This window comes from Eleutherodactylus coqui, chromosome 5, assembly GCF_035609145.1.
Source record: "Eleutherodactylus coqui strain aEleCoq1 chromosome 5, aEleCoq1.hap1, whole genome shotgun sequence".
Classification (NCBI taxonomy): domain Eukaryota; kingdom Metazoa; phylum Chordata; class Amphibia; order Anura; family Eleutherodactylidae; genus Eleutherodactylus; species Eleutherodactylus coqui.
Window position 1 is genome coordinate 39,500,237 of NC_089841.1, and position 20,605 is coordinate 39,520,841.

At 44.7% G+C, this 20,605-nt stretch overlaps 1 protein-coding gene across 1 annotated transcript in view; it reads right to left on the reverse strand.

Annotated features, from left to right (window-relative positions):
- The window catches only part of LOC136628746 (zinc finger protein 585A-like), a 79,893-nt gene that overhangs the window by 34,153 nt on the left and 25,135 nt on the right, over positions 1–20,605 (reverse strand). The window contains exon 3 of the mRNA XM_066604846.1: positions 483–583. Within this exon, the coding sequence (XP_066460943.1) occupies positions 483–560 (78 nt within the window). The 5' untranslated portion in view covers positions 561–583. The remainder of the gene's footprint in view (positions 1–482; positions 584–20,605) is intronic.

The window sequence follows — 20,605 nt, forward strand, 5'->3', positions numbered from 1 at the left end:
TACAGACATTTCCAGAGTTCATCACCTCTCCAGTGACATCATCTGTTATTACCATAAATGAGAATGATGTATTGTGATATCATCAGAATCTCTCCCCTCTCCAGTGACATAATCTGTTATTACTAGAGATGATCGAACGTGTCCGTAACGGACACTTACGCACCCGGACACCGGCTTTCCCGAACACTTCAGTGTTCGGGCGTAAAGGTTCGGGGGCCGCCGGGGGGCGGGGGTCGCCGTGGCAGCGCGGGCGGCAGCAGCGGGGAACAGGGGGGAGCCCTCTCTCTCTCCCTCTCCCCCCCACTCCCCGCCGCACCCCCCCGCGCTGCCACGGCGACCGCCGAACATTTTTCGCCCGAACACGGAAGTACTCGCAAAGTTCGGTGTTCAGGCGAAAAGGGGCGGGGCCGAACATGTTCGATCATCTCTAGTTATTACCATAGATAAGAATGATGTAATGTGACATCATCAGAATCTCTCACCTCTCCAGTAAGCTGGAAGTGCATCTCTAGGGTGAGATTTAATACACTTTCTGCCATCTTGTTCCTGTCTTTTTCCATACTTGATCCTATATTGTGGACACCTGAATAGGAAGATGGACCAATGTTAAAACCACACCCAATTCAACATGAAGATACGCAATTTCTAGAGCTAACTATAACTTTTTTTTTTTTTTTTTTGACAAGAAGTAGATATTTCTTAATGAATGAAAAAGCAATCCCTACAAATAACGAAATAGAATTTCATATAGACATGCCCATAACCACGGAGCTCAAAAATAAAAGTAATTTCTTCCCAACTGAAGCAAAAGGACCTAACATAGAACTATTTTTCAATAACGTAGCACGAGAATTGAAAAACCTACATAAAAACAACCAATATAAAGACAATTTATCAAAAAAAGAGAGAGAGATTCTAAAAAAACTATCAGAAAACAAAGAATTGGTAATAAAAAGAGCTGACAAAGGGGCGGGAATTGTCATCATGGATAAAGATAGATATATACAAATAGGTAACGATCTAGTAAACGATAAAAATAACTATAAAAAAAGTCATAAATGATCCCACAATAACGATCCATAAAGAACTAAAAACAATGGTTACGGAAGCAGAAGCAGAAAACGCAATTAGTAAGATGGAAGCAAAATATATAATAAATATAGAACCAGAAATCCCATTCCTATACCACATACCAAAGATCCATAAAAATGCACAGAATCCCCCCAGTAGACCTATAATATCAGGAATAAATTCAGTAACTAGCCGCTTAGCGGAATATATAGACAAAATCTTACAAAAATATGTCATTAGCCTCCCTACTTATATTAAAGACTCCAGCCAAATAATAGATACTATACAAAAAATTGAATGGAAAGAAGAATATATGTGGTGCTCACTTGATGTAGAATCGTTGTACACAAGTATACCACACGAATTAGGGGTAGAAGCAATTGAGTGGTTCATAAACAATGACCCACTCATGCCACAGTCTCAAAAAAAGCATTTATTAAAATTCATAATCTTTGCATTAAAAAACAATTATTTTTCTTTTTTTTTTAATTTTTATTTTCAGACAACCGGAACAGCGATGGGGAGCAAATTTGCTCCGACATTCGCTAATCTATATATGGGACAATTCGAGGCCGAAAAATTCAAAAATAATAATATAGTATACCATGGTCGTTACATTGACGACATACTAATAATCTGGAAAGGTTCAAAACTAGAACTAGAAAATTTCATCATTAATATCAATAAAAACGAAAAAAATCTAAAATTCACATCCACCATTAACAATAAAGAAATAATTTTCTTAGATCTAGTTTTATACATTAAAAATAATATCATAAATACAAAAACTCATTTTAAAAAGGTAAACAAAAACAGTTATCTACAATACAACAGCTGCCATCACAAAAAATGGAAAAACAACATACCTTACAGTCAATTACGACGAGTTTACAGAAACTGCAGTGAAAAAGATATCTTTGAAAATCAAGCAAAAAACATAATTCACCGTTTTGAAAACAAAAATTACCCAAAGCAATTACTAAAAGATGCTTATCAAAAAACCAAAAAAAGTGAAAAAACAATAAAAAAAATAAACACAAAACAAAACACCTACAGCAATAATACTTTTATTACAAAATTTAGTACAGACCACAATTACATAAAAAATATCATACAAAAAAACTGGTCCCTTTTAAAAAATGACCCCTACCTCGGTAAAACACTAGAAAAAACCCTAGAATTATTTTTAGAAAAAATAGAACGATAGGTAATAGTTTAGCTCCATCAAATCCTCTAAATAAAAAAGAAAAAAACAATCCATTTAAAGAGAAAAATAAAACAATAACAGGTGGTTTTAAATGTAACAGCAAGAAATGTAAATGTTGTACACATATATGTCATAAACAAAACTATGTACAAAAAAGTGAGGAAAAAATAGAAATAAAAGAAAAAAATGACATGTAAAAGTAAAAATATCATCTATCTATTAGAATGCCCTTGCGGCTTGCGTTATGTTGGAAGAACAACTAATAGCCTGAATATAAGGATCAATCAACATCGATATAACATAAAAAGGGGGTACGAAAAACACAGTATATCTAAACACTTCCAAGAAAAACACAATAAAAACAGTGAAAAATTAAAACTAATTCCGTTAGAAACCATAAAACAAAACTCAATAATGAAACTGAGAAGAAAAGAAATGTACTGGATCTACCGTCTGAACACCTTAAAGGGGTTGTCCCGAGGCAGCAAGTGGGTCTATACACTTCTGCATGGCCATAATAATGCACTTTGTAATGTACATTGTGCATTAATTATGAGCCATACAGAAGTTATAAAAAGTTTTATACTTACCTGCTCCGTTGCTGGCGTCCTCGTCTCCATGGTGCCGACTATTTTTCGCCCTCCGATGGCCAAATTAGCCGCGCTTGCGCAGTCCGGGTCTTCTTCTTTTCTGAATGGGGCTCCGTGTAGCTCCGTGTAGCTCCGCCCCGTCACGTGCCGATTCCAGCCAATCAGGAGGCTGGAATCGGCAATGGACCGCACAGAAGCCCTGCGGTCCATGAAGACAGAGGATCCCGGCGGCCATCTTCAGCAGGTGAGTATGAAGACGCCGGACCGCCGGGATTCAGGTAAGCGCTGTGCGGGTTGTTTTTTTAACCCCTGCATCGGGGTTGTCTCGCGCCGAACGGGGGGGGGGGTTTAAAAAAAAAAAAAACCCGTTTCGGCGCGGGACAACCCCTTTAATGCCAGAAGGATTAAATGAAGTACTGGAGAAATTTTAACAAAATAAATGCACTTACATGGGAATTAGATAAAAAATTATAAAAAATACACAATAAAAAATAAAAAGTTTTATGTAGAATATAGTAAAATGAATAGATAGTAATCCTAGATAATAATTTTATATGAAAAATTTTTAAAAACAGAACTGGATTATGGTGTGAATAGGAGAGACAATTGAAACGAAAACAATAAAGGTTAATGGAAAAAAAAAAAAAACCTATGGAATGCAATGCATTCCAAAAGAGCTCCGTGGACAGACAAGGGAACAATAAAGTACCCTAATTGAAAAGAAAAAAAAAAACACGCCCCTAGATGATTGGGGAGTGAGCCACACATACATGTTATTCCACACTATATAAGGCAGCATATATGAAAATGTCTGTATGAACTTGAAAAAGACACATATTGTGTTGAAACGCGTTGTTTTAAAGAATAAAAAAAGATTGGTTTTCTGCCAAGGCGCGGGATAGTTTTTATTTTTTACTTTTATACTAAGTTAAACAGTGAGTCATAGCTATCCGTTAAACTCAAAGCCAGGATTAGCATACAGCCACATTGCCCTCTGCCTCATCTATACTCCACTAAACTCAAATCAATCCTTCAGCTAGATCAACTAGTGGGGAGATGGTCTGTCAAGTCAGTTCAGTTAAGAAAAGGAGAGAGTGAGTGTTGAAGTCAGGTCCTACTCAAGTTAAAGGTTACTGTATTCCTCATCGTGTTCAATTGTCTGCCTAGTAATGCATCTTTGTGTACCTGTTAAAAGTACTTTTGCTGAAAATTGTGAATTCCATTATACTGCAAAATACCAAAGTCAGTAAATCTGCATACTCCCAGATTACTAAAATACTACTGGACTCGACTCATTTATTTAATCGTCATTTCACCCCCGAGGTTCCAGTTGGAGTACTGGCGTCACTGTGACAAAACAGGCCTTCCTGCCACCCATACTAAGGTACATTTCTTGAGTCGCTTCTCCGCCGTTGCACAATCACTTGCTGGAGGCGGAGTATTCAAGCCCAGTCACCAGCAAGAAATGCTCCGTCACCATTGAGGACTGCACGGAAGCCTGCCGGAGTGCCACAGCACAGCAGGAGGAACATGGATGGCACCTGCTATGCGAGTATAAGACACCCCCCAAAAATAAGACCCTGTGCCTCTTTTGGGCCAAAAATCAATATAAGACAGGTTCTTCTTTTTGAGGAAGCACTGTAGTATTTATCCAGTTCAACCTATTACGCTCCAATGTTGATCCAGAGGATGTAAAAAAAAAAAAGTTAGAAGCAAATTTTCTCCATTTAAGTCCTTCCTGACTCCAATCTGGCAATCAAAGTAATGTCTTTTTCAACAGCCCTTTTGAAGTTAATAATAATTATAACATAATATTGTTTCGCTCAAGAAAGATGTCCAAGCCCCTCTTGAACTCTTATCGAGTTTACCATCACCACGTTCTCTTGCAAAGAGTTCCATAGTCTCACTACTCTTATGGTAAAGAACCCCCTTCTATGTCGGTGTAGAAACCTTTTATCCTCTAAACATAGAGGATGCCCCCTTGTTACAGTCACAGTCCTGGGTATAAACAGATGATGGAAGAGATCCCTGCATTGTCCCCCTCATATAGTTATACATAGTTATTAGAGAGACGCTCAGCCATCTTTTTTCTAAACTACTCAAGTATAAGCCGAGTTTTTCAGCACATTTTTTATGCTGAAAAAGCGCCCCTTGGCTTATACTCGGGTGAGGTAAAAAAAAACAAAAAAACGCAATACTCACCTCCCAGCCGGCATCTGTGTCCCTGGCGTGATGGTCTCCCCTGCGGTGTGGTAAGCTGCTTGAGAGTTATCCCCGCTGTCATCTTCCTGCTCGGCTTTGAATTCCCCAGCGGTCAGCTCTGTATAAGTAAGCGCTGTGATTGGATTGAGCTGTGGTGCACCGGTGGTTAATACAACAGGCTAGCAAGGGCTATTGTTCTCATGTCACGTGGCAGGGTGCCTTCACTAACCTGATGGTCCCGGGTTCCACACCATACCCTTTTGTCAAGGGAGCTGCTTCAGTTATACGGAGTGCAGGATGGACTTCTGACACTGGGATTTCGTGAAACAGCTTTAACTTTACTACAATTGCTTATGTACATTCCAGGTTACGAGTCAATCAAAGTATAGCATGCGGTATTACAAATAAGCAGTAGATGGATGATCATTTGGTCATCACGACTTTAAAGGTGACCGCTTCAGCAGAGATATTGACGATACAGTCTATGATGCTCTTGGGAATGTCTCTTACTTGGCTGGTAGCAGGAATATCTTTGCTAACAGTTAGATTCAATTCTCGATATACACAGTCCAGTTTAGATTAACCTCTGCTGTGGGGCTCCATTCACACTGCATTACAATTTTCACTTGGTACTCACAATTCCGTTCCGTCACGCGGTACCTGGAAGGACGCATGCGGGACAATTCATCAGCGTGCTAGCTGACCAATACCGCTCTCCACCAAAAGTTAGAAACAGCATACGCAGGGAGGTCCTTGTACAACTTATCCTCTCTGTCTTTAGCTCCAGCTCTGTCTCGCTTCCTCAGAGCTCATCACACAATAATCCCCTTCACAGCGTGGACTGGCACAAAAATGGCAGAGTGGGCTAAGGTCCCAGGAGCGCTCACTCTGTCTGCCCTTTGTTCTTGGCTCACATGTTACTCTACTCTCTTCCCCCTCCAAGAGCCAACTGACTCCCTTTGCTGTCGGGTCCCTCCCACCTTCTTGGGGGATGTGGAGCTCTGCAGCATCTGCTGAGGGGCTGCTTGATAACCAAAATCACATCTCATCTGTACAATTTAACCCTTGTATCTCTGCATAGCCTGAGATATGCAAGGTTCTGCAACTATAACACAGCGCAGTGCAAAATACAAACAATATATATTATAATGCATTGTGAAAAATATGCTTTATGAAACCACACGACAACTTTGCACTGGGGTGTAACACGGACTCTGGTTCTGGGGCACTAGAGAGCGCCAGCCAATCACAGCCGGTGCTCAATCATTCACAGCCATTCAGTGAATGACATCACTGAATGGCTGTGATTGGCTTATTGAGCGCCGGCTGTGTGTTAAAGGAGATGTCCCGAGGCAGCAAGTGGGGTTATACACTTCTGTATGGCCATAATAATGCACTTTGTAATATACATTGTGCATTAATTATGAGCCATACAGAAGTTATAAAAAGTTTTATACTTACCTGCTCCGTTGCTAGCGTCCTGGTCTCCATGGTGCCGACTAATTTTTGGCCTCCGATGGCCAAATTAGCCGCGCTTGCGCAGTCCGGGTCTTCTGCTGTTCTCTATGGGGCTCCGTGTAGCTCCGTGTAGCTCCGCCCCGTCACGTGCCGATTCCAGCCAATCAGGAGGCTGGAATCGGCAGTGGACCGCACTGAAGAGCTGCGGTCCACGAAGATAGAGGATCCCGGCGGCCATCTTCAGCGGTAAGTATTGAAGTCACCGGACCGCCGGGATTCAGGTAAGCGCTGTGCGGGTGGTTTTTTTAACCCCTGCATCGGGGTTGTCTCGCGCCGAACGGGGGGGGGGTTTAAAAAAAAAAAAACCCGTTTTGGCGCGGGACATCTCCTTTAATATCTTAACATAGTTTTCTGTAATCTACAAATACTGATATTTTACTGCACAATCCAGTGACTCTACAGTTTAGTCTAGAATTTAACTCCTCGTAGAAGCTGATCAGATTGGATGACAGGAGTGATCTGGCATAAACCCGTGCTGATACAGAGTTATGCAGCCATTTTCCTTGAAGTACTTCAGTTTTGCATCTTTTAGAAACCCTTCAAACATTTTACCCACAATGGTAGTAAGACGTACCTGCCTGTAATTTCCAGGTTTTCTTTTTTCATCCCTTTTTGAATATTGCAGCACATTGGCTATGCACCAATGCAGTGGAACAGACCCCGTCGCTAGAGAGTATAGATTATAGAATATAGATACAAGTCTGTTTATCACATAACTTAATTTCCTTAAAACCTGCGATTGCACGGCTATCTCTCTTCATACAGCACGGGTGCAGGCTGTTTATTACAGCTGACACCTGGCTGTGCAGGCCAATCGCGGCTGTTAACCCTTTAAATGCTGCTTTCCATTCTGACCGTGGCATTTAAATCTCCCGATGTTTGGGGGTCCCATACGGTCCCCGCAATGAGATCGCAGGGAGCCGTGCGGGTGTCATGGCAGCTGGGATCCTTTCTTGGTAGTATGCCCATCAAACCATCCTCAATGGGGTGGCTGGCTAGACAGCCCGTCAGATCGCAGTATAATGTAATGCTATGGCATTACAGCATACTGCAGGAGTGATCAAAGCATCTCAAGTTGTGGTTCCCTGGAGGGGGGGGGGCTTAAAAATAAAATAAAACTTAGTTTTTATTTTTACTAGGTATTAAAAAAAAAGTAATAAAAGCTTTAAAAAAAACTCTTTTCCCATATTTACAATAAAATAATCTAAGTAATAAAACAAGACTACATATTTGGTATGGCTGCATCTGTAAAAGTCTGATCTATCAATGTGATGCACTATTTGCCGCGCATAGTGAACGTCACCCGAAAAAAAAATAAAGAACACCAGCAATGCATTTTTTGGTCACCCTGTCTACAAGAAAAAAATGCAATAAAAAAACATCAATAAGTCATATGTTTTCCAAAATGGTCCAGACACAAACTACTGGATGTGCTGCACCAAATGAGCCCTTGTACAACTAAGTCGATGCAGAAGTAAAAACGTTATTGCACGCATAAGATGGTGGCAGAAAATACATTTTAAAAATTTAAAAAGGCTTTGAAAAAAAATAAAAGTAGAGCAGAAAAAAAACTGTATGTTTGGTATCGCAGTAATCGTACCGACTAGAGATGAGCGAGCGTACTCGGAAAAGCACTACTCACTCGAGTAATTTGCTTTATCCGAGTATCGCTGTGCTCGGGTCTGAAGATTCGGGTGCCGGCACGGAGCGGGGAGCTGCAGGGGAGAGCATGAAGGAACGGAGGTAAGATCTCTCTCTCCCTCTCTCCCGCGCTCCTCGCTGCGACTCACCTGTCAGCCGCAGCGGCACCCGAATCTTCAGGGACGAGCACAGCGATACTCGGATAAAGCAAATTACTCGAGCGAGTAGTGCTTTTCCGAGTACGCTCGCTCATCTCTAGTACCGACCCATAAAATATAGTTATTATGTCATTCTTGTTGCAGTTTGTGAGCTGTAAAAACAGGACGCACTGAAAGATGCCAGAATGTCATTTTTTTTCTCATTTACTCCGCTTAAAATTTAAAAAAAGTTTTTCAGTACATTATATGGTACATTTAATAGCACTATTGAAAAATACAACTTGTCCCGCAAAAAACAAGCCCTCGTACAGCGACGTCACTTTATAAATAAAGGAGTTACGATTTTTTTAAAGGGGAAAGGAAAAACCAAAAATGGAAAAAAAAAAAAGGGTCCGCGTCATTAAGGGGTTAAGGACCCTCCACCTACTATTGGTGCCAATATGTACCATGACCGTGATGTGTCGAACTCGAGCACCAGGATGACAACATACTGTTCGACGATCCCGGTCTTTGTAACAGATTTTCCGGTCTGTCCCCCTTATAAAAGGAGTCTTCCAGGACCTGTATAGGCTGCTGAATAGACAAAAGTGCTGCAGAATATGTTCACGCCATACAAATAACAATTGCATCGCCCATTCTTCTTTGCGATGCGAGATTACATTGAAAACATCACAAATGAGAATGAAACCATTGAAAATCATTGGTTTCATTATCATACGTTTTCACTCACTCTCGCATCGCAGGGAAGTCGGATCGCCAGTGGGTGTGAGCCCAAACTCTGCTGGATGATACATTTGGGTAATTTTTATACTGTTTAGTCCAACTTTAGGCTGGATTCACACGGGCATCAGCATTTTTACCTTCACCCGCTGGCAACATAAAGACGGATGAACGGGCGCACAAATCAAAATGTTTGTGCGCCAGTTCAGACGGCCTGAGCCCAGCGTATATACGCCGAGGCAGCTCTGCTAAACTGTCTCCCCCTCCCCATTTCTCGGTTAGGAGAGGAGGCGGGACGGAGCGGGAGCTAGTGTGCTAAGCTCCTGCCCCCTCTCCGCCAGCAATAGAAGGGGGCGGAGCTTAACCACCCCTCCCATTGCAAACAGACGGCGAGGATTGGAGTTACGCTGCTAAGCTCCCTCCCACCTCTCTTCTCCAGCAGCTGTCATAGGCTCCCATAGGATCCTATGCAGCCATTGCCAATGTAAAAGCGCCCAGCCAAAATGCACCTTCTTAGCTGGTCGAGCACTTAAACCCCACGGAAATACGGCCACGTGTAAACCAATGCATCAGAGGGGCAGCGTATATCGGCCGGGCGTGAAAACCTGGCCGATATACGCCCGTGTGAATCCAGCCTTATGCCACATGTTCTTTGGCTTAGTACATGCTACATTTTTGGAAAACATTGTCACATTTAGGATTTTTTTTTTTTTTTTACAAAACCATGTATTTTTTTACAGAAACAGCAAAAAAAGAAAAAAAAAAAAAAAAGAAGTGGCCAAAAGCCTCTAAAACACATCATAAATGTGGAGCAAAGCCGATCAGACAGTTTTCTGGTGCAATTTGTACCGGATATCTGGTGCATTTTCAATAGTAAATCTGCCCAGAGCAGAGATGTAGTAGGTTTTCCTGCACCAGGGACAAGATAGTTTGCCCCCAGTCCCTCTTCCCCCTTCCTTAGCCAATTAATGAATTATTGTTAGATTAATCCAAGTTCTTTTTCTTTACGTTGTGGAGATAAGATCTGGGCATCTCATGGATCCTGACAAAAATTCAGTTTGGGCGCCTCTGTGCAACTTGACCAATGGACAGTATTGCCGAGCAGGGACACAATGGGTGAGCTTGGCAAAAAAGTGAGTGGTCCAAAACGTATCCCTCTTTTCTCTGCTGAAAACTTGAAAGTAAGACGTATGAGCGTATACTGTATACTTCACACAGGTGCATGCATATTTGCAGGAGTGTAGCATTTTTGCAAAATGAACTATGCTTTTTTGCGCACGCATCGGCATATTTTACTGTACTTTTTGCGCCTGCAAGTCATGTTCATTTGCACATGGCAAAAAATATGCACTGATTAAAATGTCTAATTAGTCTAATGAGTTCCAGTTCTGCTCCTTTAGCTGCACACAGTGTTTCACCTGCTTACATGTTGTGCACACATTTGTGCATCCCTATCTATATATAAAGACGAAAGCCCTCACTGACTGACTGACTCGCCACTAATTCTCCTACTTCTCGTCGTAGAAACATGAAATTTGTCGCGAGCATAGATTATGTCCAAAATAGGAAAAGTTAATGGGTCCCAACTCGATTATTCAATTCTAGCGTAGAAGAACTAGCATCCAAATTTTACGTACAGAATCTAATTCCCTCACTTCCCGGTGTCGTAGAAACGTAAAATTTGGCACAAGCATTGATTATGTCAAAATTAGGAAAAGCTAATGGGTCCCACCTCGATTGTTCAATTCTAAGCACAAAAGAATTAGCGTCCAAATTTTACATACGGAATCTAATTCTCTCACTTCCCAATGTCATAAAACATGAAATTTGGCACGAACATTGATTATGTCATAAATAGGAAAAGCTAATGGGTCCCAACTGGATTACTCAATTCGAAGCGCAAAAGAATTAGCATCCAAATTTTACGTACGAAATCTAATTCGCTCGCTTCTTAGTGTAATAGAAACTTGAGATTTGGCATGGGCATTGATTATATCATAAATAGGAAAAGTTAATGGGCCCCAACTCGATTATTCAATTCTAAGCGCAAAACAATTAGCATGCAAATTTTACATACAGAATCTAATTCTCTCACTTCCTGATGTCCTTTTATATAAAGAAAACGTCGCATGGTTACCTCCACATGTGTTTCCTGGGTAACGCAAAAAAGGATGCAAAATGGTGAACATATTTTTTTCCCGGTATCTCTAAAGTAACCACGACTTCATAAGATTTTCCGTGTGAACACCAGATAAACACCAGTACCAAATTAACTCGGGTGAAGCCGGGTATATCAGCTAGTATATATAAAGACGAAAGCCCTCACTGACTCACCCACTGACTGACTGACCCGCCCCTAATTCTCCAACTTCCTGATATCGTAGAAACATGAAATTTTGTAAGAGCATAGATTATGTCAAAAATAGGAAAAATAAAGAGGTCGCAACTTGATTATTTAATTGTAGCGCAAAAGAATTAGTGTCGAAATTTTACGTACGGAATCTAAATCTCTCACTTCCCAATGTCATAGAAACTTAAAATTTGGCACAAGCATCGATTATGTCATAAATAGGAAAAGTTAAATGGGTCCCAACTCGATTATTCAATTCTAGCGCAAAAGAACTAGTGTCCAAATTTTACATACGGAATCTAATTGTCCAACTCCCTAATGTCATAGAAATTTAAAATTTTGCATGGGCATTGATTATGTCATAAATAGGAAACGTTAATGGGTCCCAACTCGATTATTCAATCCTAGAGCAAAAGAACTAGCGTCCAAATTTTACGTACGGAATCTAATTCTCTCACTTCTTGTTGTAATAGAAAGTTGAAATTTGGCATGAGCATTGATTATGTCATAAATAGGAAAAGTTGAGGGGGCGTGGCCGGCTAATGCAGGAGTAAGTCGCACCTCAGACCAGCTCCCGCAACGGACCCCTACATAATTGAATGTGGATGACCCAGGCCAGATTGCTTACCGGAATGGCAAGAGGGAAGAAAAGAGGAACCCTGAGGACTTCTCCGGACGACTCGGGGAGAAGAATAACAGCCTTCCTGAGGAGAACGGAGGGAGAGGAGCCCCGCGCAGCCGCACCCAACATGGCGCCCACAGCGCATCCTGCAAGGCAGACGAGCTCCGATACGGAGCAGGAGCGGCCGGAAGAAGGGGATCCCCAGAACAAGGCAAGCGGGGACAGCGGGCAAGCAACTCTACACACACCCGACACCAGGCGCCGCGGAGGAGCCGCCGGAGCCAGCGGGGAGAAGCAGGAAGGAAGAGAGCCGCAGACATCAGCAGCGCAAGCAGAGGGAGAGGAGCAGCAGTCAGCCGGGAACGGACCTCAACACCCGCGGCGGCGGGAGCGGTGAGTGGGGCGGACGGAACAGCCATAAGGGAGGGGGACGCCGCACACAATGCAGAGGCCGAATATGCCGGAGGCCAGGCGGCCCCCCCGCATCCTCCCCCTCAGAGCCGCACAGTAACAGCTGAAACAGAGGACGGGGCACAGCAGAGCAGCGTCCTGACCCAGCCCCCCATGCTAGAGGGGTCCCCAAAGCCCCAAGGGGCAGCAGGCTCAGACCCCACCACCAACAGAAGAAATGCAAGAGCCCACACAAACCAGGGGCTCCTACACCCCATGGAGTTAGGGGAAGAACCCCCACAACATGTACCCCATCAGGGCAGCATATCCACAGCACACACAGGCTGCATCCCCCCGCTACACAGCCCCCCAACGGCCCCCGGTTCTTCTCCCGGGAAGCTCTCTGGACCCAGAGACGCCTCCAATGCACCCCCAAATGGCGGCCACCTGGTCCCAGGAACAGTCATAGGGACCCAGTCACATCACGGCACCCCACAGCCGCAAAGAAACACAACTCAGAGAAGAGTCAGGCAGCCCACTGCCCAAGGAGCAGTTGATTTCATGGACCCCAGTCCAGGGCCGCACAAACAGACCCCAAGACACAACAGCAGCGACGACCCCAGTAATAGAGAGGGCCAACCAACTGACCCCAGACGCGCATCACAGAGAGAACCCGGTAACCTCTCCCCCACGCCAGAAGCGGAAGACAGCTGGGATTGGAAACAACATCTCAGAGCAATGCCGACACAAAACCATATCGACACGCTATTCCAACAGCTGGAAACTGCCCGCAAGAAAGACGTGGAGTCGCTTCAATACGAGATTCGACAAATAGGGCAGAGAGTCGAATCAGTTGAGGAGGCCCAGGAGAAGATAACGGAGACCCTCGAGACACACAATCAAGAAATACACCTGCACTCCCAGCAGATCCTAGACCTATATACCCATCTAGACGACTTGGAGAATCGTCATCGACGAAACAATCTACGTATAAGGGGCCTCACAGAGGAAGTTGAACCATCACAACTTGAAGCCTGGGCACAATCCTTCTTTAATAAAGTCTTGAAAAGACCAGAGTCCGCCACCTTAGAAATAGACAGGATCCACAGATCGCTAGGCCCGAAGTCCTCCGATCCCAGCAGACCCAGGGGCGTGGTCTGTCGAATACATTTCTTCAAAGACAAGGACTTAATCCTACAAAAACTACGCCCGCTCAGAGACCTATCCTTCAAGGGAGCGCCGATTCAAATTCTCCCAGATCTTTCGCGGCGAACCTTACAGCTACGCAAAGCCCTGAAGCCTTTATTAACCCTCCTACAGGAAAGAGAGATCCCATACAGATGGGGATTCCCCTTCCAACTGCATGCCTCCAGGAATGGCAAGTCAACAACCTTCAGAGGGCTGGGCGATCTACCGAACTTCTTGGGCACACTAGAACTCCCCCCGGTCCGACTCCCAGACTGGCCCTCTCCATGTACCCTCCCAGTGATGCCCCCGAGGAATACCTGGCAGCCATCGAACACAAGATCTAGACTTCGACGAAAAGAACCACGCCAGGAAGGGGGGAGCAACACCAGAAGCGAAGCGGCGGAATGACTGTGCTGAAATCATCTCTTCTATGCCATACAACTGTTTTTGACTTTCCTCTCTGTCGTTCTGACATACTTTCCCTCCCCCCCCCCCCCCACTCCCATCTTTAAGAGACGCCTCCCTAGAGGAAGGTAGCGTTAGGTTAAATTGACGGGGAGGGGGGGGGGGGGGAATTGGATCCGTTCCGGCCTGGGAACATCCACTCACACCACAAATATACTCGGTCCGTCAAACCGGGAAACTTTCACTACAAGGGGTCGGGAAGCGGGAGGGAGCTCACCCTTCCTTGGCCCCCACTCTCCCACGTAGGGTTAACAGCTAACTAAAGCTGTTGTTTACTGCCTGATATAGGCAGGACGCTAACGCGAGGGGACCCTGAGTATCCCCCCATTAGCTATAGTTTATCCCCATGTTGTATGTTCTCCCCCGCATATACCCTTCACCCACGGCCTTCCCCTATGTGTCTTTTCCTTCCCCCCCTCCCTACCCCGATCCACACGAGGGGAGACGAGAGGCACGCTCCCACCCTTGAGCAAACTATAAATGGCGAACTTAACTTTTTGCTCGTTTAACACCAAAGGCCTTAACAGCCACCAGAAGAGAAGGCAGCTCCTCTACCACCTCCATAAAAAAAAGGTGATGGTGGCCCTATTACAGGAGACCCACTTCAGGGAGGGGAGCGTGCCGAACTGCTCCTCTGCGTACTACCCCATATGGCTACACAGCCCCGACCCCTTGAGAAAGGCGGGAGGGGTCTCCATTGCCTTGCACAGGACTCTCCAGTACCAGCAAATCGATTCTCTGATAGATCCAGGCGGCAGGTATATATTTCTTAAAGCAGAGATATTGGGCATAATAATTACATTTGCGAACATTTATCTCCCCAACCAGCACCAAGTCTCCACCACACTGAGAGCATTGAATGCACTTGCCAACTTCGCAGATGGATCGAAAATTATCCTGGGTGGCGACCTTAACACGGTAATGGATCCCATCATGGACTCATCATCGGGTAAGTCCTCTGTCTCCCGAACTGCAATTAGGACACTCAAAAAAAAGCTAGATACGCTTCAACTAGTAGATCTCTGGAGAATATTACACCCAGAAGTTCGGGATTACACCTTCCACTCAGCGGCTCACAATTCCTATAGCAGGATAGACTACCTCATTATCTCACACAGCCTTCTAGATAGCTCCCCCTCATGCTCGCATGGTGACCTGCTGTGGTCAGACCACTCCCCAGTCTTCGGAGGCCTGGCGGGGTGGGGATCTGTACCAAGACAACAGACATGGAGACTTAATGATAACTTGCTAAAGGACCCTTTGTGTGTCTCAGCAATTAAGAAAGAGATAGAAATTTTCAAAGAGACACATCAGTTGGACCAAACGTCTGCACCAATTAAATGGGAGACGCTCAAATGCATAATAAGGGGCCTGCTGATCTCCCATGGGGTCAGAATTAAAAAAGAAAGATCGGAAGCCCTGACGCGCTTGTTGGCTTCCCTGAGGACCAGGGAGTCAGCCAATAAAAGGCAACAAAGTGAGGTCCTGAGAGCAGAGATCTCCTCAATACGACAGCAGATCCTAGAGATTTTGGATCGACGCTCCCTGGCCTTTAGGGACAAACTTAGACAAGGGTCGTTCGAGTATGGGGATAGGTGCGGGAGTCATCTCGCCAGAACCCTCCACCCCAGGTCGCCCCTCACCTATATACCTAAAATCCAGTCAACCAAAGGGCACCTGGTGCACAATACCAAAGATATATTGGAGGAATTTAAATCCTATTACAATAAACTCTACAATATCCCGACAGAGTCCCATTCTTCCACCCTAACCCTAGGCAAGGAGATAGAAGCTTACCTGACCGAACACGCCCCAAAGGGCTTGACGCCCACAGAGGCGGAGACCCTAGAACAGGACTTTTCCCCACAAGAATTGCTGGACATAATCCAAAACTTAAAAATAAATAAAAGCCCAGGGCCGGACGGTTTTACGGCCAGATTTTATAAATTATTTGCAGAGGAACTCGCCCCACTTGCAATAGAGGCATTTAACACAGTAAACGGAGGTTATCCGTTCCCCAAACAAGCGTTACAAGCCCACATCACAGTCATCCTCAAACCAGGGAAGGACCCCTCGGCCTGCGGGAGCTATAGACCGATTTCGCTAATAAATATCGACATTAAGATGTTCGCAAAATTGCTAGCAAACAGGTTGCAGAATCTTATCTCCGGACTGATACACTTTGAGCAAGTCGGCTTTGTCCCAGGCAGAGAGGCAAGGGACAACACCATTAAAACAATGTCCCTAATAGCCAGGGCCAAATCAACAAACACACCGTTATGTCTCTTGGCCATAGATGCCGAGAAGGCTTTTGACAGGGTGAGTTGGACCTTCCTCTCTGCCACATTAAGGAAAATTGGTTTGGGCCCACAGATGCTCCAGTGGATCATGGCGCTGTATCGAGATCCCACGGCTAGAAGAGTGAACGGGACCCTGTCTGACCCGTTTACAGTGTGTAACGGAACGAGACAGGGGTGCCCCCTCTCCCCCTTCCTATACATTCTGACCATGGAGTCCCTAGCCAACGCCATCCGAAGCAATGACTCAATAAAAGGCCTCAGGATAGGCCCTACAGAACACAAAATGGCCTTATTTGCTGACGACTTGCTATTATACTTAACCAATCCCCGAGTTGGCATGCCCGTGCTCCTAAAAGAATTCGAAAAATTTGGGAGAGTTAACAATTATAAAATCAACGCACAGAAGTCGGAAGCCCTGAACGTCTCGCTCCCGCAGGCCGAGGCCTCCCATTTGGGGTCGGCGCTCCCCTTCCGCTGGGTTAATTCACACATAAAATACTTAGGGACAAACATTGCCGCAGACCCATCCCTAGCCTATAAACTGAACTGCATTCCCTTTGTCGAGAGACTTGAAAAAGATCTAGGCAAATGGAATCCCCTCTTTATTTCATGGAACGGGCGTATCAACGCACTGAAAATGGATATACTGCCCAGATTCCTTTACCTTAGCCAAACTATACCGATTGGGCTTCCAAGAGCATTCTTCACAAAAATCAGATCACTAATCACAAACTTTGTATGGAAGGGGCACAAACCGAGATTACAATACTCCCTACTGTCGAGAGAAAAGGAAAGGGGGGGTCTGGGTCTACCGGACTGTCCCTATACCACAAGGCCAGCATCGCAAATTGCGCGTTCGACATCTTTAAAAACATAGACTCAAAGCTCTGGGTGGAAATAGAGCACTCGGGCAGAATCGATGGCCTATACGGAGCCATGTGGATCCCCCCCAAGTGGGTCAAGCACATCCCCAACATCTCTCCCTTTAGCCTTCAATTATTCAATACTTGGGCAGGTTTTGCGCCGAGATTAGGATTAGCTACAGTCCCGGGCCCCCTAACGCCACTCATGGCAAACCCCTCATTCGAAATCCCCATAAGCCAGACGGGGCTGTTATCCCTTCCAGCAGACCCAATCCCAAGATTGAGAGATGTGATGACCGCAGAGGGACTTAAACCCATGACCGAGATCTTGGGCCAGACTCCGCCACAGCCAGGCTCCTGGCTCCAATATCTGCAGTTAAGGGGTTTTGTGAGCTCGCTGACGCCGAAGGTGAATCTGACGGCACCACTCACGGAGTTTGAGCAACTCTGCCTATCGAACACAACCCAGAGACACATGATCTCCAAGATTTACAAAATGCTATTGAGTCGGGAGACGGAGGACAGGATACCGAAATACAAAGAGTCCTGGGAACGGGAACTGGGGGAAAACTTCACCGAGGAGGAATGGAGCAAAATCTGGGTACTTACCCACAAGGTTTCCTCAGCAGGCCGAATCCAGGACCTTAATTATAAGATAGTTTCTAGATGGTATAGGACCCCGGACCAACTACAGAGAATTTTCCACCATTCCTCCCCGGTGTGCTGGAGATGCAATGGGAGCAGAGGCACAATGGCTCACATCTGGTGGGAATGCCACTCAGTGGCTGACCTCTGGAGGGAGGTGACAATCCTGTACAATCGCATCAGTCGAGCAGACGTGACCATGACACCCAAACTAGCCCTGCTATCACTGTTCCCGTGCGCTATAAGAGCAGCCAAAACGAGTCTTCTAAAACATTTTATAATTGCAGTAAGAAGACTTATCCCAAGGTTCTGGCGTTCAGTAACCATCCCCACTAGGGGCATGTGGGTGGAGGAGCTCCACACCCTCATGAGATTCGACGAGTTAGGAGCGGACGAGCCAAAACTGTGGGAAGAATACCACAAGACATGGCAGCCATGGGTGGAGTTCAGGGGAACAGACAATTTTAAACGGTGGATAGACCGAGGCACACTCGACTGAGCTACCTCAGCAGGAGCGGGGACGACATTCTGCATAGCCTCACCCGTTCTCAACTATCTAGTCTCCTCCCCTCCCCACCTACCTCCCCCCCCCCATCTTTCCTTCACCCCCATCACCATTACCCCCGTGTGTGTCTTAGTTTAAGTAAAATATAAGTTAATAGGAGAGGAGGAGTTTTCAAGAGAGCTTAACACAGGTTCGAGATGGGTTATTCAACCTCGAATTTCAGATCTAAGATGAAAGACAGAGTGAGGGAATGCCACAGTGAGTAGGCTCCCCACATCATACTAGATGTCCTCGCAAGAGGCAGTCATACCCCTCTCTAAGCTTTCTCCTCTCCTCTTTTTTCAATTTTCAATTTTTGGTAGAAGCAGTTGCTTTTAGTGACGTTAAATAGACAACTACCTTTGAAATTATCTCTGTTGTGTATTTGTGTGAATTGATCATAAGCTGATGTCAAACAACAAATGTTATGTAATTAATAAAATTTAATTGAACCATAAATAGGAAAAGTTAATGGGTCCCAACTCGATTATTCAATTCTAAGAGCAAAAGAATTAGCGTCCAAATTTTATGTACGGAATGTAATTCTCTCACTTTCCCGTGTCATAGAAATGTGAAATTTGGAACGGGCATTGATTATGTCATAAATAGGAAAAGCTAATAGGTCCCAACTCGATTGTTCAATTCTAAGCACAAAAGAATTAGCGTCCAAATTTTATGTACGGAATCTAATTCTCTCACTTTCCCGTGTCATAGAAATGTGAAATTTGGCATGAGCATTGATTATGTCATAACTAGGAAAAGCTAATGGGTCCCAACTCGATTATTCAATTCTAAGCGCAAAAGAATCACCGTCCACCTTTTACAAACGAAATCTTATTCTCTCACTTCTTGGTGTAATAGAAACTTGAGTTTTGGCACGGGCATTGATTGTGTCATAAATATGAAAAGCTAATGGGTCCCAACTCGATTATTCAATTCTAAGCGCAAAAGAATTAGCGTACAAATTGTACGTATGTAATCTAATTCTCTCACTTCCTGATGTCATTTTATATAAAGGAAACGTCGCATGGTTGCCTCCACGTGGTGTTTCCTGGGTAACGCAGAGAACTATGCAAAATGGTGAACATATTTTTTCCCCAGTATCTCTAAAGTAACCACGACTTCATAAGATTTTCCATGTGAACACCAGATAAACACCAGTACCAAATTAACTCGGGCAAAGCCGGGTATATCAGCTAGTTGACTTATATGGGTAGTTTTGGTGTGCTAATGCGCAGGAAAATAGAGCACGCTACGTTTGTTTTTGTCACGACTGGAATGCACATGTGATCGAACCTTTACAAATCAATGGGTTTATTCTCTGTGTATTGTGTGCACAAATACATCTGTGTGAAGAGAACCAAATGTGCGATCTTGTATAGGTCATATACCTCTGGTGTAGTTAGTGCTATTCTCCACTAGATGTCGCCTGTGTACTGAGGAATGCAGCTACAGAACTAGGACAGAGGAGAAAAGCCTCTGCTATCAGTCACCTCACAGCGGGAAGTCTGATCCCACAAAGGGAGTGAAGGGTTAGTAATAACCTGCCATGAGGGGGGGTCAATGGGGGGTACACGGACCTCCACCTGCAGAGCCCCCAGCAGCCCTGTGCTTTACTGATGGGTCATTAGTGAATGAGCGGCTCTACAAGATGCTTCCTTCTTGTGAATGATGGAAGTTGCTTCCTGTCTGAAAGCAGAAGTAGCTTCTAACCCTTTCACTGCTGGAGAGGTGACATTTGCTCCTCACACAGCAGTTAATAAGGAGCTTAGGGGTCATTCAAGGTAAACATTCCACTGAGGCTTCTCCAACAGACGATGGCTCAGGGGCTTTCTGCAGTGACAGAAAGAAGGCAGCATGATGTCATTTGTAGGCTGGGGAGTCTTCCACACAGGGACTCGCAGTCTATGGAAAGCAGCGTGTCACCTTGTATTAGATTCTCCCCAAGTCAGAGAAGATTAACCTGTGACATTCCACCAATTCCAGTTGCAAGTTATGGTGGGCAGCCAAAATGCCTACTGCCATTTTCTAATTACACTATGAAGTGCTCTGTGATTGCAAAGCCACAAAACAAGTGTAATACTATGGTAGTCCTAAAAGTGTGAGAGGCCGAGTGTCCCCTCAGTGACGT